Genomic DNA, 27,472 nt, shown 5'->3' with positions numbered 1-27,472 from the left:
ATTAGTTTCTTCTGATGTAGGGGCTTATAAAAAACGTTAATGCACTCTCTGTCCATTCCTGCATGAAAGGGGTTTCTCTTTAGTTTTATGCTATGATCACTTTTTTCCACTTGATTAATAAATTCATGCCCTGTTACTGCTCATGTGATTATTAATTCTTTTCAGTAAGACCTGAAATCTGTCTTTCCCTGCAGTTTGCAAAACTGTGAAGCAGCATCCTGTGCAACATGGAATTTCGGGATCTGACTGGCCACTCCGGGCCACAGGCCCCCGAACACCAACGCCGGCCCTTTTTTGTTGGCAAACAAAACTCACCGGGCCAGGTTCTTGATGGCAGATTGCAGGAGCCACTTGGCACTGCCAAACCAGCCCCAGTCGGCACTGGTGCCTGCTTGGGTCTGGGAGGCAGCCTGCAAATGCCGAATTTCAGCAACCAGCCAGGCCGGACCACAGGCCCCTGAACACTAACGCCGGTCCCTTTCCCCTGGCAAACAGATGTTGCATCAGCAGCTGGAAATGCAAGGAAAGAGGAAGAAATGGTTGCTTCTAGCCCTGGTTTTCCCTGCTTTCCCCTCTGTGGGCATGTAATGGAGTCAGCAGGCAATCAGAAAGTTCTCTCATGACCTTAACTCTCCTGGCTCTGGCTTTTCAGTTCCCATTGCTGGGCAAACTGCAGTCCCAAATCCCTTTCTCTAGGCTCAGTGGTGCTGCCAGAGCACCGCAGGCAATCAGAGTTATAGGAGATGCTCCATCAGAAAAGCAGGATTAACTAGCAGCAAAGTAGGGCTGGACACCAGCAAGGTCACAAAGGGCCTGAGAGCAGCAGGAGCTGCCGTGGCTGTACAGCCCTTTCCCAGGTTGAAACCATCTGACAAGTGCTGACTTTGGTAAAGTATTGATGGTAAAGTATTGATGCTCATTTAAGTGCACAAGGGTTAGAAATCGTTCCAGGTGCTGGCTCAGAGGGGCTGCAAAGAAGACACTTTTACAGCATTGGCCCTCAGGCACCTTCAGCCCCGCTGGAGCCTCTGTCTCCATCTCTGGAAGCTGGTAAGTGGGTGGGGACTTTGCATTGGAACCACTCTAACTTTTCTAACCTGCCTTCAAATCTTCCAAACTGGTTTGCAGCAGAGCAATGGGAGTAAAGAACTGCCACCACCTCTTTTCTGAGCTTTAACTACTTGTACTCCTTCAGAGGGATTTGAGACTATAAATAGTTTTTTTACACATATTGTTCTTGTTTTACAGTTTTTGCCAATTCTGTGAGATATGCTTCCCTTTCTCCTTGAGCTGAACAGAAAACTGAAGCAAATAAAGCAGCCTGTCCCATCTTCCCCTCTGGCTAGAGTTCCTCTTCTGGACTTTGGGATGCAGCATCCTTTGCCAAATGCAGTGGGTGATGAAAGCTACATGTTAAATGAAGGAAACATCTGCATTTTTGCTTGGTTACAAAACTTGCATCATGGTTAAGTGGAACTCATGAGAAGCCTGACTGCCACAAGTGTAATGAGTGCCTGGGTGGGAGCTTGAGGTGGTTTTGGAAATCCCCCAGTACCACCAGGAAATGTGCACTGAAACCAGCTGCCACTGCTGCACATCACCTTTTCTGCAAAGCAAATGAGAGGGCACATCTGCTTTCTCTGTGTTTATTGCATTACACTGAAGCAAACCAGCGTGTGGTGATTTGCAGTTATTAGCTGATTATTTCCAAGTCTAAGGAATACCAGGAAAAGCAATTAAACGGTTCAGGACCCAGTTAACACTGAAGGAAGGCTCAGGCTGTGTGAGTGGACAGAATGAGTCCCGTGCCAGGCTGAGCTGCCCACACAGCAAGGCAGCAGTCTCCCTCAGCTGGGTGTATTCTCAGTGCACAAGAGCCAGCGAGCTCTACTCTTGCTTCATGGGGGAACTCAACCCAAGTAATTTCCTGGGAGTAACACAGTGAAATCCACACCCTGGAGATGTTCATCCCTGCCCAGAGGTGTCCAGTGGTGACCACACTCAGTGTTGTCATCCCTTGTGCTGAAAGCTGCTCTGAAAAACCAAGGTTGGGTAAATCTCCTGGCTCCTGCAAGATGGGACTTTCCTCATGTCTCCCCCAGATGCTGGTCATTCCCATACACCACTTCCCCCTTGTTTAAGTTCAAACACAAAACAAAACTCAGGCCTCTTAAATAATGACCTCTACAAAGATTGTGGAGATGCTCCAAAATGTCCTGTCATTCATGAGGATAGAGAGGTGGTAGGTGAGCCAAAGAGCTGCTGGTGCTGCTGGCAGGAGCAAGTCTTTCTTTTAGGACTAGAAAGCTTAAAGTCACCATCTTAAAATGCAGTCTTCAGGGACAGTGGCCAGAGGAACCCACCTGAAACAAACTGCAAAGCAAATCAGGATTTGTAGGTTGACTTTGATGTATCTGCAGGTTTTGTTTAGCTGTAGAAACTCAGTTTGCTAAGGAATTACTGACATTGATATTCTATATTGTATAAGCCTTTTTTCTTGCTTTTTTTATTTTTAAATTTTAATTTTCCCAGCTGTGGCTGGGGGCCCAAAAGCAGCAAATCAGTGCTGGTAAGTTGTTTGAAGAGCCTGGAGGGTGCACAGCCTCACCAACCCTCCTCTTTGTAGATATTGTTCAGGTAGGTACAGATTTCATTGGTCACCTTCTCAAAGGAAGCTTTGCAGTCTCCGCCAAATTTCTCCTCCATCAGTTGTAAGATAATGTCACAGATAATCTAAACAAGGAGAAGGGAAGAAACAACCACGGTGAACTTTTCTCCCTAAGAACTTACATATCTTTAGCTGGGATTCTTGGGGGGCAGAAAGGGGTAGAAGAACAATTCAGAGCACATGACCTGCAGAGCTTGTAATAGGGCATGGAAAATAAGCTGCATTACAGAATTCACAAAAAAACTGCTGCTGGTGTTTTTAACTACCCCAGTTAATGTTGACTGCACCTCTCACTTTAGGATGGCTGTATAGGACTGAGCTGTGCTTCATCCATCCAGTGCAATCCTTCTCCAGGCAGGGGACTGTCCCACATATTTAGAGGCCATGATGAGCCCTTTGTTGGACACCTGTGGAATATATACATGGCTTGGGGGCTTAGTTTTTCCCTGACCTTTCCTGCTCGCTAGCTATCCAGCCCACTGTAGCAGAGTTCTTGCAGTGAGGGAGGTGGTATATTTTGAAATGCCAACTCCTTTCCTCTATAACATTTATTGTTTTGTGTGCATTTTTACCCTGAAAAAGTATTTTCAGCCAGAAATCATCAGTTATTTTCCCACTCATTGAAAATTTGGCCCACTGCTTTTGAAATCACCTCCATTTGGAAATAATCTTTGCCAGAAGGTGCCTCTTTTTGCTGTGTAAGGCAGACAAAATAGTTATAAATGCACTCTGCTAGTGACCTTAGGTGGATCTGGGCAAGTAAGTTGATCCTGTATTTATTATTTGAGTTTGTTTAATTATGACAATGCTATTGTCATTGTTGCTCAATAACAGCTAGTTTAGTTGTCCTGGAAAAGCTCAGCTCCTGTTACAAGATAAAAAATACATCAGGGACTGAAGCTCAGTGTTAGAAGTGCTTTTCTGTATCTTGTTATTAAATGGCAGGTGTAGGAATCATATTGCTCTGAGAAAACCCTCTACAACTCATGGGCAGCTGTGCGGCTCCCACCACATCACCTGCCTGCACCACATCTGCTCTCCAGCCATCTTCCCCACCAATGCCAGATCTCTCACTCCTGCCATCTTCCACCACCAACCTCCTCACCTTCCACCACCTCCATTCTCTGAGGCATATATATGTATTCCTGCAGACAAAGCCTATGTTCCTCAGTTCTACCCCTCAAAGGGGAAAACATGCCCTCCTCACAATTACACCCTTTGGGAAGAGGGCTGCTCACTCACCCTAAAGTTTTTGGGGTCAATCTTCAGCTGGGTGGCATGTTTCTTGCCAAGTGGGGTCACTATCCCAAGAAAAGCCTCAGAGTTGTCCAGGTGTTGCACCATGTCGTTGATGGCACTGAAAACCTTCTTGCCATGGCCCCTGACTTGATCTGACTGTTTCATATCTTCAGCAGAGTCCATGCCTTTGAAATGTGTGAAGTAGGACTTGGTGTCTGGGTGCTCAGTAAACATCCTGTTGAGGAATGAGAGATATCCTGACTTGTGAACCAAGGTATTAATGCAGATATAGCCACACATTCCAGGCCTTGCCTTCCACATTTATGTCTCTTTTCCCCTTCTCTTTATTAGAACAGACACTTCTGCATTCCTTGTTTCTCCTTTGCCTTTTGCACCTGTGCATAACCCCCAGGCACATAGCAGCCAGTCCTCTCTCCCTTGCCTCTCCAGGGCATTTCCTTTGCTCATTCCACCTTAAAACCTATAATGAACTTATTCCACTCCTTCTAAAGATAATATCTTCTGTGTGTTACTTTCACAAAGAAGTGGCAGCACGTTCACATGGGGTGACTGTGACAGTTTAATATTCCCAAAGATGTTCTGGACAACAGATATGACTACTGTGATACTGGTGGATGTTTTCATAGAGAAACCCTACTATTGGTTTTGTTAATTAATCCCTTCCTAGAGTCCACTGCAAAACATTCTTACTGCCTGTGATAGGTTGTTGTTTGAGTATGGGGTACTGCTCATTCCATTTATTCAAAAGTAACACACTTCGGTGTGTTTGAAATTACCTTTGATCAATTACAGTCATCTTGGTCAAACTGTTTTTAAAAAGCAGTTCACTCCTTTGGGTAAACTGGTTATCCACCTGAAATATCCATAGCAAATTCCACATTGCACTTGACAAAAAAGAGTCACAAAATGGTTGGGCTTGAAGGAACCTCTGGAGGTCATCTGGGTCAATACCACTGGTCAAACCAGTTGCCCAGGACCATGGTCAGATGGCTGTTGAGTATCTCCATGTACGGAGACTCAACAACTTCTTTGGGCAATTTGTGCCACTGCTCAGTTCCACTCAGAAGTAAAAAAAAAAAAAAAAAAGTTTCCTGATGTTGAAGGGAACATCCTGTGTTTCAGTTTGGGCCCATTGAGTCTGGTCCTGTCTCGTGGCTCCACTGAGACGAGCCTGGCTCTGCCTTCATTGCACTCTCCCTTCAGGGTTTTATGTACACACTGGCAAGATTCCACTGAGTTCTCTCTTCTCCAGGCTGAGCAGTCATAGCTTTCTCTGCCTTTCTTTATTGGAGAGATACTACAGTCCCCTTATCATCTTCCTTGCCCTTTGTTGGACTCCTTCCATTATGGCCACGTCTCTCTTGTCCTGGGAAGCCCTGACCTTCTCTATAGGCAGGCCTGGGGCTGTAGGACACTAAAGCAAAACCTTCTAGGGTAAATTAGCCCAGGGAGGCAAGCTACTGGATGCTACTAACATTTTATGGCTGCATTTCTGACCCTAACTTGCTCAGATTGTGCCACCTGCGGATGGAAAGAGCAGCATGTAAAGCTTTGTGAGGGGAATCCAGGCACAAGGTGTGACATACAAGGAAGCTGGAGGGAGGGGTAAATGTCTGATAACTAGAAAAAGTATTTGAACTGATCCATGCTTATGGAAGTGATGTAAGTCCCAGATGAGAGTGGACTATGTGAAAGGTCAACAGAAGAGAGGGAAACAGGATGGAAAATAAGAGAGGAAAGTCCACAGAAAGATTATAATACAGTGGAGTGGATGGACTGAGGCTGAAGGAGAATCAGAAGTGAAATATAGAGCTTTTAAAAAGCATTAGAAGAGTTTAGAGGTAAAGAGGAAGAGGGGAATAACGCCCATGTTTTGTTTCCATTCTCTTTCATACCACATTTTCTTTACCTTACATGGGTGAAGATGTTGCTCTTGTCTCTTCTTCTTTTCCCATCCCCTTACCCCTTTCTTTTTATTTTTCGTGTGGATTGCTCCTCTTCCCAGCAAGGGCTGCATGAAAAACATCATGACATGCTCCTAGGCAGTAACTCCATCCTTGCTGTTCCACCTTCACTCCTCCAGGGTAGCAGTTGGATGGGCTCTTTCCTTACCTGACCAGCACAGCTGTCCCGTTGTCCTCAGCATCCACATATATCTTCTCCCAGGCACCACGAGCACTTTGCACCTCTGCTTCAGAAAGTGACATGGTGGAGGAGATGTTGGCAACAGAGGGTGCAGCAGGAAGGAGAAGGACAGGGAGGTCCTGCAGGGTCCTTCTGCTCCAGTTCTCTCCTCAGGGCTCTCTAAATACTGCCATGGGGATTTAAGAGATCTTGAAGGGTCTCTTTGTCTCTGTTACCCTCAGTAACATTTCTGCAGGTTTTAGAGCTACCTAATCACTTTTAATCAGGAAAGAAACCGACCACATGAGGAAGAGGACTAGCCCTGTAGTCATAGGTCAGGTGCCAAAGCAAAGGTCTCACTGTCTGAGGAGCGAAGGGAAAAAAGGCAGTTTTCAGTGGAGGAAAAAACTACAAATTCTCTTCCCCTCTCTCCCCTGCCAAAGCCAGTGCTTGGCTCCTTTTCTGAAGGTGATCCTTGCCTGAGCACTAATTTTCCTGGTTTTCTCCCAAGAGTGCTGCTGTGCTGAGGGCACTGTGGTGCCCTGCCATCCTCTCTCCCTGGCACTCTTTGGTCTTTCAGTCAAAGATCCTGTTTCTAGTCCAGCAACTCTCTCCAGCCCTGCCTTCATGCCACGGTCTCTGCTTTCCCCACAGCTCTCTGGTTTTACAGGGGCTCACCCCACAGCTGCTCCCAGCCTTGGTCCCATGAGGGTGGGAGGCTTCACCAGCCCAAAATGTCAGTGTTGCAGGGATGGTGATGGCAGCGTGGCACAGCATCCATGGGCATAGTGCCCTGCAAAGCCACTTCCTTTTAGCACTGCAGGTAAAGGGTGCGGCACAGCCAGGCCAGAAGCAGAGCCATTTCACTTTCCTAACCCTCTTGGCTGGCAGCTGGGATCTCTGTCCTGTCTCTGAGCTCTGACTGCCTGGGAGACAGAGAAAGGGGTGGAAGAAGGGCCAGAGTGGAGCTGCAGACAGCATCTCTGCACTTGTTACAGTCATGGTCACTTGGAATTGGAGGCAAAAAGTTTTCACGGATTATCCATGCAATGCCTGGGCTTAACCTCTGGCAGGAATGTTCTGGTTAACTCCAGGGCATGCACGCAAAATAAGGGCTAAGGGGCTTGAGAAACTGCTGCTGGATGCTGAGAGGAGATAAAACCTCATATTGTTTGGGATGGTTTAGAGGAGGGAAGGAACAGGTGTGAAGGGAAAATATGCAGCATGTCAAGAAAAACCAGCCTGATACCCCAGGGCAGAAGGAAAGTGCTGGATGCAAACTCATAGAGACGGACTGGTCTTGGTGATGGTTGTGTCCCACTGCTGCTGCGGGAGGCCTCAAATGACCTCACTGAAATCTGTCCCCTCTTGCCTCTCTCTCCCTTTTTACCACACAGCAAACAAAGAGCAGTCTGGTAGAAAGCTGCAAAGCATCTGTGGGTGCCCCATCCCTGGAAGAGTTCCAGACTAGGCTAGAGGGGACTTTGAGCTACTTGGTCTAGTGGAAGGTGTCCCTGCCCATGGCAGGGGGGTTGGAACTGGATCTTTAAAGTCCCTTCCAATCCAAAACATTCTGCCCTAGTAGACTTCTCTGCTTTCCCCCATTCTCCTCTGGGACACTGCAGTATGAACATGCTCCATCCCTTGATACATAGTCAGACATCTGTCATGGGCCAAAAATACCTATTTTGAGTTGAGAAATTTCAATCCAATTGCTTTATTGCCAAGTAACAAAAACAGCCAACCAAGACTTAGATGCCTCACTTCCCCCTGTCCTGTTTCCCCACTCCATGCTGCAGGTTACAACCAGACCTTTTGGTGAGGCCATGGGTGGTGCAGGAGCTGAGCTTGGTGTGTGGGAGTCCCTTGCTCTTGCTGCTCCTTGTGTCCTACTCACCTGCTCCAGCATGGGCTCTTCCACTGGTCATCATCCTGTTGGATACTGTACCTGCCCTGAACTTGTCTCTCCCTCTTCAGTGTTCCCTGCCCTTTCTTAAACACATTTCCATGAAGGCACACTTATCTTACTTGGTGGGCCCAGTTCTGGGGCCAGTGTGACAATTTTGTCTGTGACCAAACCAGATGTCAGCAGCACAGGGCAATCCCTGACCAGACAAAGCAATGACATCTTCCCTCAAGCACATCACCATGCTCTCTCTGTGACATACTTTTCTATTCTTCCATCCTCTGGTGTTACTTCTACTGTTTTGTAAAATTATCTTCTATTTTCCCCTTGCATGATTTGCCAAGTCCTTGTAAGATGAACACAATAATCCCTCACAAAGTTTTGACACTTCTAACAGGGCTATATACATTTATGCAACATCTCAGCAATCTCTAGCAACTGAAACAAAAAAGCCTCAGAAACCCATTTATTTTGGCCTGGAAATGAAAAAGCTATGGAAAATGTGCTGTTTAATCATGAAGTCATTGCTGATACCTCCTCACATGTGAGCAAGCAAAAGGATGAGTGCTTGGTTTATTTCTTTTTCCTCTCCTGTGGTTTGTTTTGTTTATTACGCCAAAGGTAGTGAATCCTCTCAAGCATAATTTCTATTGCATGAAGAGACATATTTTCTAACAGGGGAGAAGCTCCTCTGGATGTTATCCCTAGAGAAAGGAATCCTTGTGTGCAAGAGCAAATCAACACATGATTTTATTACAAATCTGAAGAACAGGGTGCCAGCCCAGGCCTTTTCCAACCGTTTGGAGAACAAGCAGAGTCCTTTTTACAAAAGGGTAACCAAAACCAATTCATATGGAAACAGGAGATTGGTCACTCATGCTTGTGTAACACAATTGTTGATGTGCTTGTGTTGATCTCAGTCCAGTTCATTATCCTACCATTTCCACACACAAATTCCCCTGGGAATGTGTTCTTTAACATTATAATTATCTAAGGTAACTTGAGGTTGTCTTTACATTCTATCACCTGTTGGTAAGTTATCATTTAATTTTATTTTGTTAAACCTCTGCTGCAGTTTCTGCTTGAATCTGTTTTAACCATTACTTGTCAAGGACATAAGGATTTATAGCATTCTGTTCCTAGGGTCTCTTCATGGTTCCATTGCTCCAGCACCCCACTGTCATGGTTTCAAGGCTAACTTATAGTTACTGAGAACTTTTTGTGAATCTTTCATTTCCTCTGACATCAAGCAAGCAGGGTGAGCCAGATGGCGCTGGGAAATCTGGAGCAGAAATCACAGCCATGGTGTTTGGGCTGTGACAAAGCTGTTCCTCTCTCTGTCCCCAGCAGGGGGAAAAGAGGATGTGCCTCTCACTTCGCTGCCAGGAAGTGGTGTCAGTACTGCAGAGGAGGGGTTGCTTTCTCTCAGTTTCCAAGAAATCACGTGCTTTAGGCAGAAAGCAGCTGGCAAGACCCAGCCACAGAAATGGGTGGCACCATCTAGTCACCCAGCTATTTAGGATCCAGCAGCCATCACACCTCTAGAGCTCACTGATGTCCTGGTTACGGGCACTGCAAACCTCAGTGTCTTTTCTTATCCTTGAAACTTGGGCATCTGTGATTTTTAGCATAAACACCCTATTTGTCGTTCAGTGGGGTTGATCCCCAGCTCAGCAGACACACCTGTTTCAGAGGATGGCTGCCAGGGGCTCAGCAGCTGTAACTCTTCCCAACTCCCATGGTGGTGTCAGGCTGAGGGTGGAGCCCCCCACATTGCCAGGTTTCAGGGATGCTTAGCCCAAGACCCTGACACAGTGCTGCTTTCACAGAAAGGACAAACACCTGCATCTGCTCATGCTCAGTGTCTGAGGTTATCAACACAAGCCAAACTAGGAGCTGCAGTCACAACTGTTGGTGTCAATGTCTGAATCCCAAAGCCCACCTAGCACATGGGTGGGAAAGGCTTTCCCCACTGCCACTGTCCCAGACCGTTCTTCTCTTCCCCTTCCAGGGCCTTGGTGAGCTCGGGTGGAGCCGTGTTGGGCTTTCCACTGGTGAAAATACCAAATGCAAAGAGTAACAAAAAGCAGGATTACTCTGCTTCTTGGGACCTAGCCCCCAGAATATCCCTTATGAAGTGTTCTGAGTGGAACCACCTGACCTGGTAGAAATGCACACAGGTGTCTGTTGTGAATATTTTTATTGCACACATAAACATTTTAAATTTAACATTTAAAATTTCAAAATCATTTCACTTTTATATATCATACGGCGTAGCATATATGTAGGTTAGTCCTCTGAGTGCTGCTCTCACGATTAACACCATTCAGTACACGGCCAGCAGTGACTCTAACGTGATCATTCAACTAATAAGGATGACAGGGCTGAGTTTTCTTGCACTGTATCCAGCAAACCAAGAATTGGCATTGGTGGAGGCTGGTGTTCAGCAGAGAAACTTTACATCCTTGGTAAAGGGGAAGAAAGCCAACTCCACAAACCCCAGCCTATTGGAATAAGATCCCAGTATTACCAGATGGAATATGCCTGGGCTCGTCTGACCCTTGCTGCTGGACCAAAGGCAGCAGCTGTGGTATTTCACCTCAGAGACACCTTTGGCTGGCTGGACATTGCAGCTAGGCACTTGGAACAAGTCCAGGCTTGCAAGGACTCAATGTTACCACGGGTGGAAGGGCTTTAGGCGAGGTGAAGAGGAAAAGGAGATGGATTCTGCTGCAGGGTTTAATCCAGAGTTTTATTCCAGGGTCATAGACATCTGAATCTTGTAACAGCTGCAGCAGAATCCCGACCGCATGGTCCCAGTGTCCTTTTAAGCCTGGGGAAAGGGGGAGGGGAAGGGGTAGGTGATTGACCAACCAGGTGGGAGGGGGGAGGAAGACTCAGGGGACAATGACACCTAGACAGGCCAATGACCCCAGGGCTGAGGGGCATCTTTTGAACTGCACCAACCAGAAGACGCCCTTGCTGGAATGTTAAGACTGACTGACAGCACTTAGCAAGGGGGGAAGTGGGAGGGGAAGGGAGAAGGTATTGCCACACCTGGGAAACGGCTGGGATAGCTAAAACAGGAAATGGCATCCCACTGCAACACCAGCCCACCCCAAACCATCAGTGTGCTATCAGCATCATTCTGGACCCAAACCACACACCAACATCAGGGTTGCTATGAAGAAAGTTCACTGCACCTCAGCCAGACACAGCACACTCCAGGACTGCATCCTTTTTGTGGACAAATTTAGGCTCACAAAGCCTTTGCAGTGCTCAACTTGTGCACAGGTGCTGCAGGCAGGAGGAAAGAGATCAGCTTTTACGGATATAGAAAATATCATGCTCAAACCAGAGATTCAGAGTACCAGGGCTGCACAGAGCCATCAGGCAGCAGCATATGCACTATTCATATCTGTAATGTTACAATTGGCATTTATATCTGCTCAATTGATGAGATTGAACCACCCAATCATTTAATGGAAACAGGACTCCCACAGGTTTTGGACACAAGCCCCTAGACTGGTTCACTCAACTCCTCTGTCTGGGACACTGGAGCTTTAATTACATAGAGTTTATATAAATCATATTCTGAAGAAAACAGAAATCCACTAAATATCACCCCCAGCAGAATTAAGCCTGGACTCTGATGTCAGAGAAAGAGAAGATGTAGCTGCAAGAAGACACCAGGCTAAAATAAACAGCTATGGGCTGCTTTATGTGGAAGTTAGACACCAGTCCAAAGGCTTTCCATCAAACACAGGAAGGTCACAGATGACTCTATTGATGGTATGGACTATTGTGTTCAGAGACACAAGCTAAAAGGGCATGAGATAAACCAGCAGGAAAACCTGCTGTCAGATACAAGAGAAAATAAAGTGTTGGACTGAAAGGGTAAGGAATGGAAGGAGGAATGTGAGGAATGGAAGGAATGGAATGGAAGGAACCAGAGAATCAGACTAGTAGTTTTCCTGCGTAAAAAGAAAGTTGAATGATGAACTTACTGGTCCAATTGTCTCCTCTACAGTAAAAGTCATAGAATTGTCAGAATCATAATGGTTGGAAAAGGCATCTAAGATCTGTTCAATATGATGAGTAATTATAAGATAAAAAATCTATTATAACTGTCCGACTTTCTTGGGAAGTAACATCAGTACATGTGGCTTTAAATTCAGTGAGCCCAAACTGAATCTCAATTTTCAGCCTGCGCTTTAACCCCAGCCATGTGGCTGGTGATGGCACTACACAGGAGCCAAGCAGTTCCATCCCTTCCTCATCCACATACTGAGCATTCTGGTTTTTTGTACAATAGAAAGCAAAGGTTACCCCTGTTTGATCTGGTTCCATTGGAGAGAAATCATAGCATGCAGCTTTGTCTATGTTCACTGACTCCCCAATTTCCACCAGTTTATAGAAGAGATCTGTGCAATAAATAAAGTCACCAGTTTTCGAGACCTTCCGTTTACGGGCATCATGGATAGCATCATCAAATTTCTCACCTACTCTTAAGCCATATGTCCTACAGCTGATTCTTGAGGTAATGATGTGTGGATTAACTCCAAATAAAACAGCCCCTTTTGCAATGGCTGCCTGGGCCTCCATGGGACAAAGGATACGACACTTGCTGCTAAAGGCCTGCCTCACTGCATCTCGCAGGATAATGCTGAATGCAAAGCCTCCCACAAGTAAAATGTACTGGACTTTGTCCATCTCAGGTCTGCAAAGAATTTCCCCCAAAGCAGAAATTATATTGTTGATACTGTAGTCAAACAAGCTCTTCATTTTCTCATATGTAATCATGATTGTCCCATCACACCACACAGCTCCTGTTGCATTTTTAAAGAACTGGGAGATGTCCTTCTTGGACTCTGCCACTCTGGTCAGGTTGTAGTAGCAGCGTATGTAGACTGCCTCCCTGCTAGCAGAGCATTTCTGTAAGCTGAAGTTGTACATCATATTTTGTAATTCAGTAGGGTACTTCTCCACATATTCATCCCATACACCATCATTGAATATTTCCTTGAGGAAATTGGTGAAGTTTTCATCCACTCTGTTGCCTCCCCATCCACCTCCACTTGCCTTATGTAGCTCCTTTAGGGAATGGTTTTCTTGGATCTCATGTACTGTGATGTCTATGGTGCCACCTACACATGCAAACACACACACAGAGACTCAAATTAATTGTGCTGTTTGCTTTAAAGTGCACGAGTTTCCACAGAATTCAGTCTTATCTTCTGAATTCCCGACTCTCAGATGTTTTTTTCTCCTGCTTTCTTTCCTCATCCTCCTCCTTCTGTTATTGCCTGTGCTGCTCTAGATTTCTTAAATTTCTGCACTTAATTGTTTAAAAGCCTGGTCTCACGAGGCTCCTGCAGTTATTTCTGATAAGAGCTGAATGCTCCAGCTTGCTCATGGAACAAGCCAATCTCCTGTCTGATCACAAAGCGAGCCTGGCCTCCTCACATAGGTGGTTGACTCCTGAGCAGTGGTGAGAAGACTCTCAGGAACTTGTGGTCCTCTTGATGCCTCTTCAGTATTTGTTCACAAGCACCGCACTGCTCTTGGCAGAAAATTCACATCACACCAAAAAACCTCAGGAATCTAGAGAAATTACTGCAAAGTGCTTCATCAAATATTCTTAATGATTTACTCTCCAGTGCCTGCTAGCTCTTCTCTTTGGTCACTTGACTGGGCACTAACTACAGTTGCTTCTGGAGAGGAGGCAGTGAGCTCAGGCTACACAGGAGCCGGTGGCTGATGCTGGGACACCGTGCTGGCAGATCTGCTGCAAGGGCAGGGCCTCGTGTTTGACTGTCTGGCCTGAAGAGCACTGCCAGTGCTCTTCAGTGTGAGACACAACCCTGTTCTTCCCTCCTATTCTTCTGCCTGCTCACAGGATCTCATTAGGTGAGAAATAACATTAAAACTCTATGACAAGCACAGCAGTGGAGTCCAAGCTCTGGGACCTTCACCTACTGTGAAATAGCCATGCATCACACCCAGCAAAGATGGTACCTGTTGAACAGGGAAAATTTTACCTCCACAGTCAACGACAATATACTGGATCCCAGGGGAGTCTTCAAACTTCTTGTCACTGCTGTCTGCCATAAACCCTTCATGTGGAAGCTTCTTGCACCACAGCGATGCAGCTTCTGGCTCCAAGGCAATGATCAGGTTCCTAGAGAGCATATCAGAGATAATTCCTGCCTAAAATCACAAAAGAGAGGAGTCAGGTCAAGGAAAGGGGGTGAGATTACTGCTGCATGAACATCACCTGCAAGGGAGTTTGTTCTCACCCTAGCAGCTCATGCAAGGGTGGTGGCTCTTGTGCACTGCTGATCTCTGTGGGGCTCACTTCTACCTGGTGGTGGGGAGAGAGGGCAGAGCTGTTGTACTGCCATTTGGGTACATCCTCTCCCTCACCACACTCAGTGTGGAAGATTTCTCTGCCCAATGGGCTGAAATTTGAAATACAGCTTGCTTACATATTGAGGAGCTCCTATGGTTCAATTGGGCAAAGGAAGCTCCAAAGGTAATTTGAGGAAATGGGATAACTCCTGCTTTTACCTCTTTTGCTGCCAGTCTCATGAACTGCTTGGCAGCAGCGCTCCATATGGCTGGGACAGTAATGACCCAGGTGAACTCCTCCTGGTCGTAGACAGTTTGGGAAGAGGCCTCCTTGATGGTGTTCAAAGCATGTTCCTTCAGGAAGCGCAGGCTTTCGGAAAAGACTGTCAAGGCAGGAAGGAACTTTCCATTGGTGGCTTTCAGCTTCATGCCAGCTGTGATATTCTACCAAAAAAAAGGCCCAGGGTCATATGGTGCAGTGTCGGTATGAGACCTGTCCCCTTCACACCAACACTGCACTGCATAAGGCACCCAGACACCCCTGTCTCCAAACCAAACTCCCAGCACTGGCTTCACTACTGTGGCTGAGTCCAAGTGGCACAGGTCAGCTACCCAACTGCTTACCCACCACACCTGTGATTCAGAAGGCAAAATGTCAATGTGGTTGATAATTCAGCTGTTTCTCCTAGGCCAAATTTTGTAAAGACACTGTGGATCCTACATCTATAGGATATCCTGAAGAGCCAGCAGGGAGTAATTCTGTAATGAAATTTTTCTTCACCATTTGCTCCTCAGATGTAGAGAAATAGTTCTGAACTAAAACCTCCCTCCAGCCCCTGCTGAAAGGGAATGAGAACCAACCTTGTGACAGACCACATCATTCCCAGCTGTCCTGGGGAGGAAAATCTTCAAAGAGGCCTCCCATCCACCAAAGAGAGGACCTGAGGCTTTTGCTGGGACTGGCCTTGTGCTCTGGCTTATTCTATGCTTGAGAGGCCCTGTGGGACCCAGGAGCCCTAGGGCAGTCTGGTGTTTGGCTGAACAAGCAAACACAGATAAAGCTAAACCAACTATTCTAAGATATTCTAAACCAACACAGAGCCTTCAGAGAGAAATTTGATAAAGCCACTGCAGGCTTCAAGGACAGCTGGACATCCTTACATTAGCTTCAGCATAACATTTCAAGGGAGGGAGAGACAAGCTAGGGGGAGCTGTATAACATGGGATGAGATTTTAGGCAATCCCAAAACTGTCCATCTCCTTTGAATTACCAGAAATTTCACTTGATCCATGTTTCTTGTTGAGGACTAAGGTAGAGAGTCCCCAGAGGGAGACCAGTTTCTCTGTCAAGCTTGGGAAAAGGGCAGCTTTTTATTAGGAACAGGTATTTGCCTTCACCCATGTATGCAGTCACGTTTTATTGTTTTTAGACAAAAAACATCATAAAGGAAGGGCCTGGGAAGCTTCTGACAATTAGAAAAAAACAACAAACTTCTTTTGTTCATCAAAATACTCTCTGACTTGCATTCATTCTCATCAACCAGACTTTCTCAGTCTACTTCATGGATTCTCTAACCCTCACCCCTCAAACAAATGAATAGCCCCAACCCCCATTAGCAGTAGCTCTTCCACCTACCTTGTTGTACAGCTGCATCTTGAAGTTCTGGAAGAAGTACCAGCTGTCAGCTTGGCTGGAGGGCAGGCTCTTGTACTTCATCACAGCATCATAACCAAAATATTTGAACTCCTGCTTCTGGTTGAACAAGATGCTCGTAGGCGTCTTTGGGGTCTTTAACCCATGCTCTGCTCCCCAGTAAACCTGGCGGATTTGGTCTGTACCCGAAGCAAGAGAAAAGCAGTACCCGCTGTAGGATGTGCCAAAATCTATAGCAACAACAAACACTGGCTGGCTGGCCATGGCCGCTGCAGCGCAGAGGTGTGCAGCTCTGGGAGCACAGAGGCATGAACAGGGACTGGACTGAAATGAAACTGAGAGGTCTGATATTGCAGAGAGAAGGGCAATCTCCCCTGATTTTATTGGCTGGAGATAGACGTGACTCTAGACATCCTGTAAATTGTACGTTTTCCTGTAAACCAGGAAGAAAAAAAAAAAAAAAGACAAAGCAGGGCTTTTTATAAAGTGCCTTTTTTAGGGAGCTGTCTTATCAGAAGCTTTCTGCACTCCCAGCAGCATCAACAATCCTCAGTGCTGCACACATTTTAACAAACACTTTTTGCTTCTGCATGAACAGATGAAAGGTTTCTGGCTCCAGCAAAAGAAAAATGTTGTCTAAAGCCATTTGTTTTGGTTACAGAACAGCAGAAGTGCTGGATACACCTGATATTTCTGGCTCCAGCAAAGAAGATGTGTCGTGTACACCCAGTGATTCTGGCTCCAGCAGAGAAGTGTGGTGTACATCCAACATTTCTGGCTCCAGAGGAACAGAATCATGGCATCCACACAAAGTTTCTGGCAACAGAGGAAGAGAGGTATTGGAAAGGCAGTGTGAGGATACTGATCCCAGAAAGACAACTGCAGAAGGCAGCAGGTAGGTTACACAAGGGGGTATCTCTGGATAATCTTATGTAATCTTCCTACGTCTGAGCATTTCTACAAAGTTTCTTGGAGGGTTGCATGAGGGTTGCTGAATTGCAAACATTTTCTGACAGTGAAATATTCAGTAAGAGCTCTGTTTTCTACTTCCGAACTTTTCTAGCCATCACAGAGATGGTTACTGTCCCCAAATTCTGCTGAAGTTCAACTCGACAGTGGGAGGCAGATCTTAAATTGGTGCAAGAGAAAGAGAAACTAGAAATATCAGTATAAAGAGTGTGACAAGATCTGGGGTTCCATGGCTCTGACTCTGAGCTCATCAATTTTGCAGGGAAAGGTGGACTAAAATGTAAATTTTTTACTGGATTGTTTAGCTTAAAGAAAAAGGTTGTGTCTTCAGTGAAGGACTGAAAGTGAAGTGATTTAACTGGAAAGGAACAAATCCAAGTAAACAAAACCAAAATGTGCTTCAGTGGGAAGGAGTAATGCTGAGAGGGGCGGCAGGTTTTTGGCACAAACCAAAGGTAAAGCCTCATGCTAAGGCTAGCTCTGGCATCTGGTTGTGGGGATGAGCTTGCTCTCTGTTCTCCCTGGATCCAGGCTGCAGGACCACCTTAATCTGGGACTGTTTCTCTAATAATAGTTGATAATTGGGATCCTCATGAGGAAACAGGACACAGCAGCTGTATAAATAAAAATATTACCTTGAGAACACAGAGCTTTGTACTCCTCTGTTAAAAAAAAAAAAAAAAACCATACATTGCAAAGTTGGTTTTAGCAGAACAAGCACCTGCATTTGCTGTTCCTCCACTCTCTGCAGGTCTGGGTTGAGTTTGTTTTTCAGGAGCTGTCCTTGTATCTTGCCCACTTTATCCAGACCTATTGATTAGTCAAACCCTTTTGGTTTTGGCATACCTTGGTGTGGGAAACAGTTAAAGTAAGATTTCTAGAAAGCCTTAAAAGCAGGCCTTAGAAACAGGAAGAACAGAAAACTTAGAGCTAGCTGCAGCTGCAAAGTCTGAAAGTAGAAAAAGTTACAATCGTTTAGGCTTGGCTAAGATAGACAGCCTGTGGAGTCCTCTGGGCTGTATCAGGCATTATCTGGGAGAGTGCTGACTCACTTGTGCCACATCTGCACCCGTGTGTCCTTTGTCCTGTCTCTGATCCTTTTGCTGGCATGGATGTAGCCATGAAGCCTCTGCTCACAAGGACTGGCAATTATAACGTACTTTTTTTGAGGATGTGTTCTTACCCCACTTCATTATAAGAATTCCCTGTTCTTCTTTTCCTCAGACATATATCTGACACCTCACAGCAGCCACCAGCCTATGGAGACCAGACTTCTAACACGAAGGAAGTGTTTGAAATTATGAAAGAGATGGACAAGAACATAAAGTAAATATCTGAAATCATGAAAGAATTGAAGAATAACATAATGTGAGAGTCCAGTGACCAAAAATGACACTGTTTAGTGTGGCCTCTGACAATGAACTGTAGCTGGTGCACACTAGGGCGGGTGGGACAGAAAATGAGCCAGACACAGGGAGGGCTCTGCAAAACAAATTTTGCCCAGGCTATACTGGGAACCCAGAGCCAATTTACAGAAGCTGTTGGATTTGCACCATGTAATGTGCAAATCTTACACTTTGGGTATTTCATTTGAACTGTTGGTATTGACTCACAGAGTCACATACCATGCACCTGGCAAAGTTTTGGCCTCTAAATTTCTTTTCCCTATGGGCTGATCAGAAATTGGAGGGGAGAAGTTTAGTTGTGCATTTTTTAAGACTTTATTGCATACTTTCCCACTGATTGCAATGTGGTTTATTGTTTCTTTCATTCCCTTATGGATGGATGGACAATGAGAACAGAAATTTGTCTGACACTGTTGATACTCTACGTCACCTTCTGAATAGTCACAATAAATATTGTGATTCTTTACATTAATAATCAGTGTAAGAGGGGAATATCAGTATGATCCTCACAACCACACCTCTATTTCTTCTGATGTAAACAGCTTCCCACTTGATTTGAGCATAAATTCTGGGTGGGAGCTTTTAGGGGAGGTGTTCAGCTCCCCTGGAGTTTTCCTGGATGCTCTTGCACTTTCCCACCTCAGAGCTTTTTTCCTAGAACTCAGATTATTCAACAGAGGCATATCCACTGTTGTGCCAGCGTCCAAGTACATATAAAGAGATTTCAAAAATCTGTTTCAGAGTACTTCCTGGAAAGGTAATTCAAATACTGCATGAGAAGAATGAAGAAATTGAGATGCTGAAAAAGAAGAACGAAAAGCTAGAGGGAAGGTAAGGCATTTATTCATATTTCAGACATAGTGTGTGTTTCTACACTGAAAAGCCACATGCTTCTTGCTTCCTCCAGTCCTTGGGGACTCTATTTCTGACCAGATATCCCAGACACCTTCTGTCCAGACTTTCAACCTGCCAGCATCTCTTTGTAACTGACTCTGGGACACGGCTTGGGTTGTTCTGCAAAGGGAAGACATTCTGCAAAGGGAAGAAGACAGTTGGGGTAACCAGTTAAATAAAGAGTAAAAGAAACCAGTCTACAATGACATAGTCAAGATGCCACTCTGATCAGGTCCTACAATGATCATGCAAAACTGAGCTGAGAAAGCACTATTTTCCACAAAAAAGCTGCTTGCCCGCTATGTAATATAAATGAGAAGTGCATTGTAGAAAACATTAAACAGTTTCATAAGTACAATATTTACATTTGCTCATTATTTCATCGTGACTTAGATATGTTTTTTAATATCCTCCTTGACCTAGAAACCAAAAGCTGTTGGCTAAAGTGATGGCCATGCACCAGGACTCTGAGGACATCAATGACCCCTCACGTTTGTCTGCTGTGCTGGAGAGATACGAGATGCTCCGGCTGCAGGAATGGGAGAAAGTCAGGTGCTCCATGCCCCACCGCTGGACCTATGAAGAAGGCAGTGAGGCCATCAGGGTTTGCTCAAGTCCATTTTCTCCATCTGACCCTTATCACATCAATTATGGTGTAGCCATATAGCAGCCCTTGAGCATTTGTATTTCTGTACCAGACAGGGTTTGGGCCTAACTTTGGGTCTCTGATTTTCCAGCCCAGCAGGGCCTATGGAATGCTGTAGAGATCAAAGTGACAGTGACCTTCTTCCTCCTGCCTTTCAGAAGGGCACGCTCAAATACTAGTCCCATCTCTCACAGGTGTTAAGCACACATGGGAAAAAATCCAGTTTCCTTATGTTAGTGCTTGAACTGATAGCTGGGAGACCTCATTTTGATGTCTGACTCACTGCTGTGATGCTGGAGAGATCTAAAGGAAAACACCAAAGTGGTATTACCTTAAAGGACAAGCCTGAGAGGAGGCCATTATTAGCATTGACTGTGATGATAAGGCCCCACAGATGCTGAAGAATGGGCTCCAACATGCAAGCAGCTTGATGAAACAGTTTGTTGTTGTTATTGAAGACATGTTTCAATCAATTAGGAGCCCTACAATTTAATGCAGATGTTTTCTCAGCTTTGCACACTACACCTGTGGTTTCAATGTGATTGATGCTGTAATCAGTTGTTGTTTCTGCACTGCAGAAGGTGTTTGATGCCTGTGAAAAAGATATACAACAGAGAAAAGAGGACATACTTAAAGTTCTTTACATTCCACCTTCGAATAAGGTAAAAATACTTTTGACCAAGGTATTTTATGTTTCTGTAAAAGGCCTGTAAAAGCACCTTTTATGGCCTGTAAAAGGGCCATTGGCACCTGCCATTTCATTTAGAACTTTGTATCTGCTAAGGACACTGCTCAAAATATGTCAGCAGTGACACTGGGGATAACTTCTGAGCTGAGAGGTCTGGGGCCAAGCTCTAGCAATCCTAGGTATGAGAGCAGCACTGGATAAAAAACAGGTCTTTCTCTCTAAGAGTTTAGCTATTCCATGGAGAAGCAGGGAGCTGGACTTGAGGATCCTTCTGGGGGCCTTCCAAAATTAAATTATTCTGTGTCCCATGACACACAGCCATACACTGCATATCTGAATTGGCCAGCTGGATTAAACACATATATGGGTGCAATTTTCCAGCCCTGTGCTGCTTTTATGAGACCTTCCTCCAAAGCCTGAAATGAGTGACTTCCCCATTAGTGATTGATCCAATACGAGAAAAAAAAATTTCCAGTGTTTGCCTTACTGCATGGTAACAGCCTGCTTTGTGCTATGATTGTTCTGTAGGTGATGATGCAAGACCTAATGAAGCTGCTCAGGCAACACTATCACCAAAACTCAGGGGTTTATGACCAGATTATTCAAGTGAGTAAAGACACAGCCCAGGAACCGGGCAATGGTTCAATTGTCTGTGCAGCTTGTTATTTAAAACATGAGAGGTCTCCCTTCTGCATGAGGTTGTTTTCCACTTGAGACCAGGTCCTTCCAGCGCATATACTCCCAAAATATTCTCAAGTACATGTAACTAAGAGAAGTACAGCAGGACAGGCAGGGTCATGCCCCTACCAACAAAGGCACAGCCCTACTGGACCCAAGCAAGGAGCAAAGGGCTAGTGGTGGTGATCAGGGTCAGCCACAAACCAGTGACCACTGGGCAAGCTCAGCCAGGTCAAGACCGAGCTGTGAAGTTGGTTTCTGGGTCAGGACCAGCCAGACTGGGCAGAGGCATCCCAAACCACAGCTCAGTCAAGCACCCAGCCACCACTCAGCTCCTGGGTCAACTGCTGGCCAGTCTGTGGGTGAAGATGGAGCTTCTCATAACTCCTTCTCACACCACCCTTTCTGCCAGCTTGGCTGTTATTGCAGCAGTTGAATACAAAGTCATATGGTCGTGCTAAATCTGAGCTGACCTTGAACACCAGCAGCCAAACCCCTGGGAAGGCCGAGGAAAGTGTGCAGAGGCTGTGGATGTGCACAGAGCCCTGACACCTGCTATCCACAGGGACAAGTCTCTAGTGGGCGTTTTTTGGTAGAAGGTATGACATATATATCACAGATATATGAAACTTCCAAAGAGGAGCTTCCTCCTTTTGCAGTTTGCTGGGGTTTTCCAAGAGCTTGGTCCTACCAAACTCCTTGCAGATCTCTCTATGAGGAAATAGAGACAGGGGCTGGACACTGGTGTTGCGGTGTGTTTCAAACTTTCAGGTCCCTTCCCCAGGTGTACCAATACCCTCTTCCCCTCCCCCCCCTCGCCCCTTGCTGAGTGAGTCCTGTCAATCAGGCTTAACATTCCAGCAAAGGCGTCGTGCGGTTGGGCAAGTTCAAAGGATGCCCCTCAGGCCCAGAGGTCATTGGCCTGTCTAGGTGTCCCTCATCCCTTGAGACCCCGCCCCTCCCACCTGGTTGGTGGCTCACCTGTCCCCTCCTCTCCCCCTGAGCTTAAAACATGAGTCCGGCCATGCAGCCGGCATTCTGTTGGAGCTGTTCCTAAGATTCAGACCTCTGTAACCATGGAATAAACGTCTGGATATTAAACCCTCCAGCAGAATCCTCTCCTTTTTCTCCTCCCCATCGCTTGAAGCCTCTTCCTGAGGTAAACGGAGTTCCTAACAAGCCTGGACTTGTTTAGAGCCCAGCTGAAACCACCAGCAAGCTAAAGGTGTCTCTGGGGTGATGCACCACAGATGCCGCCTTTGGCCTGGCAGCGAGGGTCAGACTGGCCCAGGCACAATCTAACTGGTAATACTGGGATTCATATTCCAATACACTGGCACAATCCAGAAGTCAGGACCTGATAAATAAAAGAACTTTTAAAGTTGCCCTGGGAGTCCTCCATATCCCACTCAAACAGCACCAGCAGCTTTGACCAGTGAAGTTCTTGAGTGCTTAGTTCCTGTGGAGCAGCTGCACAGAATGAGGGCGGGGAGGCAATGTAACAATACATCAGCATAATATTACAAAGCTTTGAAAACTGTTCTTATTTGATTTTCAGGAAGCTGCCATTCACATAAGAACTGAAAATCAAACACAGTTCCTGCTGCAGTGCTGCCAAATTTATTGTTTGCTGCTTCTTCAGGATCCACCAGTTAAAGCTGAATGGAGGATAAAGAGCCGGCATCTAGAGCATGTGGACAAGAAAGATGTAGTGCACTGGGTAAATCCATCACTTCTGTGGCCCATAATGAAACATGGGGAAAAAGTTATTGTGAAAGGTGTAGTCTGGGACCAAAGGAAAATTACTTGAGAGTCAGGCTAATTACTTACTTAGCCATAAGAAGATGAAACAGCTGCTATGTGGTACTCTGCTTTTCTTTCCTCCATGAATTGCCTACTTTTCAGAGCTAGTAAGTTAGACATCCCCCACTTGGGACACCTAGGATAAATCATCATTAACAAACCTGTATTAAAAATTGAAGCTATTCCAATTGTCTCCTCACAAAGGCCACCTGTCTGTTAGCATTCCCCTGCTTCCTCACATCTTTACAATTTACCTCTCCCAAAGTCCTTCAGCTACACATGTGCCACAGCTCTGGACCAAAGAAATCCAGAAGTTGTATTCCGTGGCATAATGGAGATGCAATGAGGCAAATGCATGTTTATGTGATTTGGTGTGACACAGTATTCTGTGAGCAACTTGAGAATTACCAAATAAAAAAGACTTTAAATTCTGCTGTGTGCCTGCTGTTAGAATGCATGGAATAGAAGCCTGAGTCCCTCAGAGAGAGAAAGGAATATAGGAATTGAATTGGAACCTTTAGAGAAACTAAAATATATTAAACCACACGGACATGAAGCAGGAGTGTAAGTTTTAATTTTAAGTAAGGAGAAATATATCTTAAGTGCCTTAAGAAACTGTATTAGCTACTAAAAAACCCTAAAGCCTAGTTTAAAGTTCAGTAGTGCTACCTTTCACAAAACTAACTTAGCACCAGACATAACAAAACCATAGCAGAACATTGCCTACATTATTAAATAGAACAGACAGAACTGTTTGTGTGAACAGATAGAACTGTATGTGTAGATTTTGTGTAAAGACTAACACTATTTTCACACATTAGAATTAAGCTTGGATAGGTGTAGAAAGAATGTTTTAGAATCGTGTTTTTAGCTGATTAGATTATTTCTGAATAAATTTCCCCTATATTGGGATAAAAAAGGTGCTAATTGCTTCTACTAACTACTACTTCTTCTACTGCTTCTACTGAAAACATCAAGACTCCATACCAGAAAGCTTTTAGCACAAACTTTAATACTGTAAACTCTTCACCTTCAGAGCTGATGTATTCATACAATAAACAACTTTACAACAACCAAAAACTACTCCTATCTCTTTGAAGACCCAATACCCAGTCAAGACTGAACACCTGCCAAGTCCTTTTCTCCAGTTTTTCTTTCTAATCCGTCAGTTTCCTTGGTTGCACAAACTCCCTGGGATTTTCTCAATGGGCCCCCAGAAAGAAAGGCAAATTTCTGTGCAGCTCTCTGCAAGCAAATTGCTCTGCTTCTCTCAGGGATTTAGTATTTCCCAAGCATATTGCAGGTCACTGACAACATGAGCTGAGATACAGGTGTGCTCCCTTACTGGAAATATCTATTATGGAATAGAACAGGTGAAGTAAAATTACTTACGTACCATATTTCCTACAACTTTCACAAAAAGAAAGAACTACCATAGTTGGTTTTTCATGCTTTTTTAAATGTTGCAGACTCAGATGAGCAGTGCAATAATATTTCATTTTTCCAGGCCGTAGAAGGTAAACGAGAGGTAAGTTGTACAGCCAAGTAGAAGTTTCAGCATGACCCTGAGCCAAGTGCCATGTGATTATACAGGTATAATACTACACATATGGCAAGCTGCCATGCTCTCTTTGTTATCTGCTTAGAAAATTTTTAGCCTATTTTTTTGGTAGCTCCCTGAATCTGTCTGGATCCTATGCTGTGCATCAGTTTTATCTCTGAAGCTCATCACTTCTGCATCTCCTCTGGTGTGTCCTCTCCTTAACATCATTTTTGCTAGGCTAAAATACTCATCTTGCAAGGCCTTATATTTCAAAGACTGATTTAAAAGTCTTCAGAAGGCTAAAAGGCCTAAGGTTCAATAGTCCTGAAAAAGAGAACAAACTGCTAAAATCAGAGGATTTTTAACCTCTCACTACAAACCAGGTACTTCCACCACTGTTGACACATTTCTCTTCACAGAGAAAAGCAAGGCACAATTCTTCCCAAGGATATTCTGGGATTCACATTCCCTGAACCTCACAGAAATCTCACTTGCTGTGCCTGTGTTTGTGCCACAGTGGAATGCAATATGGAGATTGTTCACCCAGAGTGATGGGGTTTTGTTTCCTTGGCCAATCAGGGCCAAGCGTGTGCATGTGTCAGTCACGAGATGCTGTGCAGTTGAGTGCTTGGCAGATTCAGTTTAGATGGAATGTAATATAGTATAGAATAATATAGTATAACAAAGTAATTATTTAGCTTTCTGATATCCATGGAGTCCTCCTCATCATTCCTTCCTTCGTTGGGGGTGTCCTGCTTTTCCAGTAATATTTTACAGGAAATTGGTGCAAGATGGTCTCCTCTGGTCTGACTTCCATGCTGTGGGGATCCCAGCAGATTCAGGAGACACACATAGGGAATTTGCCTCTGGAAAACAAGGGCAGGCCTGAAAGTTTTCCAGTACACTGGGACAAGGAGCCATGCTGCTGCTTACCCCACATTTACCCCTCTCCCAGCCACAAGGAGGGAAGCAGGGGCCCAGGCCCTTCCTGGAACAAATATTCGACTTCTCATACACAGCTCAGAGAAGAAACCGTGAAGAAAACTGAGCTACAGCTTCTGTCTTACAGGAAGAGCAAAACAGTAAGAAAAAGAAAGAGAGAGGACAATCTAGATGTTCAAACCCTTCCTTTCTTGCAACACCATGACTCATGCCCCCCAATCAGCCTCCCACAGAGACTTAACATGGGAAGGTGGAAGCCTGCAGAGGGGAGGGAGCTTCACCTTCACCCGTAGGAATGTCTGAGCAGGCCTGGAATTCTTCACCTGGACAAAAGAGGACTTTAGGGATCACAGGTGGAAGAGAGGGTGGGTGGCAGCTACACACACACTCTTCAGCTTCAGTTGCAAGAACTAGGCTGATGGAAGCAAAACAAACAGGAGGATGCAGAAGAAGCAGAGAGTGGAGGTACTGCCTGAAGGAATTGTGGCTGCACAAAGAGCACTAAGGTTGGTGGGGTGTCTGGAAGCCACCTCCACAGGGGTCCTTGCAGGCTGGAAACAGGACACTGGCTAGGTGGCCCTCTAGTCTGGAACCACTTGGGCTGCTCTTAAAGTCAAATGAATTTGCTTAAACAAACATTGCCTGTTGGTTTTGCAACAGCAAAGCAAATATCACACATTTCCCACCCCATTGCCTCAGTTTGATCAAGTACCTCAACAGCTGCAGAAAGGCAGCACAAAAAGGGCTGTATTTGTAGCACTGCAGTCGTGTGCCACCCTGGAGCTGGATCAAGCACCAGTGCACAACCAAGCAGGGACCTGGCATCACCGCTGGTATGGCTTCAGGCTCACAAAGGCCTCCTGAGAGGAAATCAGGGCTGTGGGGGCTGGGCCTGTGTGGCTGTGAGCAGCTGAATCAGCTGCTATGTCGCCTCTGTGATGGTCCCCAGCCCTCCCTGGCAGCTCCGGCACTGTTGAAGTCCAGGAGCTTCCCCCTGGATCTCACGGAATGTGTTCGGGCCGCCAGTTCCACAGCAACACGATGGGTGCTGCAGCACGCACGGCAAAGCCCCGGGGCTACTGCAGCTCAGGATTCCGTGCTGGGCAAAGGGCAGAAGGGGAACAGCGGGGCAGGAGAAGGGCTCGCAAGCGAACCTCGTGCCAGAGCTGCGGGTGGGAGCAAAGCTGCGTTTTGGAGCCGCTGCGGCTGTGACATGCTGCAAAAGGGCGCCTTGAGGGAGGCCCGGCAGCACCAGGGCCCGCAGCGAGACCCCGAGCCGCCGTCGCGCAGGTCATGACAGGGCAGGAGCCTCGGAGCTCACCGCTGCCCGAGCTGCACAAGGCACCATTTCCCTTTCACTGTTAGCTTGATTTTACACAGTGTAATTGCTCCCTCAGAAGAACAGAAAAGGAATTTCTTCCTGCAGAGACATGAAGTATTTATTAGGCTGGGTTGGTGGTTTATTGTATTAGGCCTCGTGGAGACCCTTTAAGGCTCCTCAGTGAACAGAGCGACAAGAGAATAGCACAGGTTCAGGCACTTCTGCTCTTCAGGGCGGTTGGAATTTCCGTTCGCGGCGCGCCCTCGTGAGGCGCTGGCGCTGTCCCGCCTCCCGGAGCAGCGCAAAGCGCCCCGGGAACGGCAGTTCTGTCCTTGGCACACGCGCCACGGAGGTCGGGCAGATCACGGCACCCGGGCATCCCGCGAAGTAAGCGGGGCACCCAGGGGCGACCTGTACCCGCACAAAAATTCCTCTCACATTGGTAGTGAGGACCCGGGCGTCACCCCGGGTCGTTATTTTCCTTACTCATAAGTTTAAGGCATAACCTAAACCGCGCCGCGCCGCTGGGACACGGCTCCGCACTAACTCCACAGGTCAGGGCGAGCGCCGCCCGACGCGGCCTTTGGCTGGCATACAGTGGCCTCACCACTGCGTTCGG

At 46.0% G+C, this 27,472-nt stretch overlaps 3 protein-coding genes and 1 non-coding gene across 5 annotated transcripts; 1 reads left to right on the top strand and 3 right to left on the bottom strand.

Annotated features, from left to right (window-relative positions):
• Window positions 1-2,480: 2,480 nt before the first annotated feature.
• LOC102062177 (cytoglobin-1) lies at window positions 2,481-6,751 on the bottom strand. The gene is made up of 3 exons (XM_005488706.3): window positions 6,041-6,751; window positions 3,911-4,142; window positions 2,481-2,733 (listed from the first exon to the last, which is right to left on the bottom strand). The coding sequence occupies exons 1-3, from the start codon at window positions 6,133-6,135 to the stop codon at window positions 2,605-2,607; spliced, it is 456 nt and encodes a 151-aa protein (XP_005488763.1). The 5' UTR covers window positions 6,136-6,751; the 3' UTR covers window positions 2,481-2,604.
• Window positions 6,752-10,647: 3,896 nt separating this feature from the next.
• On the bottom strand, window positions 10,648-16,227 carry LOC102061894 (heat shock 70 kDa protein 12A). Its single transcript, XM_005488704.4, has 4 exons — window positions 15,946-16,227; window positions 14,529-14,753; window positions 14,000-14,168; window positions 10,648-13,105 (listed from the first exon to the last, which is right to left on the bottom strand). The coding sequence occupies exons 1-4, from the start codon at window positions 16,225-16,227 to the stop codon at window positions 12,045-12,047; spliced, it is 1,737 nt and encodes a 578-aa protein (XP_005488761.1). The 3' UTR covers window positions 10,648-12,044.
• On the top strand, window positions 16,156-24,119 carry LOC102061728 (uncharacterized). Of its 2 annotated transcripts, XM_074539469.1 has the most exons (8): window positions 16,156-16,245; window positions 16,625-16,858; window positions 18,157-18,258; window positions 19,080-19,169; window positions 19,656-19,836; window positions 20,457-20,540; window positions 21,095-21,172; window positions 22,803-24,119. In XM_074539469.1, exons 1-8 carry the CDS (start codon window positions 16,226-16,228, stop codon window positions 23,052-23,054), a joined length of 1,041 nt encoding a protein of 346 aa, XP_074395570.1. In that variant the 5' UTR covers window positions 16,156-16,225; the 3' UTR covers window positions 23,055-24,119. The 2 variants fall into 2 exon arrangements, with proteins under 2 accessions (XP_074395570.1, XP_005488760.2); XM_005488703.3 differs by lacking the exon at window positions 16,156-16,245 and having other exon boundaries at window positions 16,434-16,858.
• A 3,088-nt stretch (window positions 24,120-27,207) lies between these two features.
• LOC113459480 (U12 minor spliceosomal RNA) lies at window positions 27,208-27,356 on the bottom strand. Its single transcript, XR_003380741.1, has one exon. It is a non-coding gene; the product is annotated as a U12 minor spliceosomal RNA (small nuclear RNA).
• Between the last annotated feature and the right edge of the window lie 116 nt (window positions 27,357-27,472).

The sequence above is a fragment of the Zonotrichia albicollis genome, chromosome 4, assembly GCF_047830755.1.
Source record: "Zonotrichia albicollis isolate bZonAlb1 chromosome 4, bZonAlb1.hap1, whole genome shotgun sequence".
Lineage (NCBI taxonomy): Eukaryota > Metazoa > Chordata > Aves > Passeriformes > Passerellidae > Zonotrichia > Zonotrichia albicollis.
Note: the sequence above shows the minus strand (reverse complement) of the source record. Positions and strands in the feature narration are given on the sequence as shown.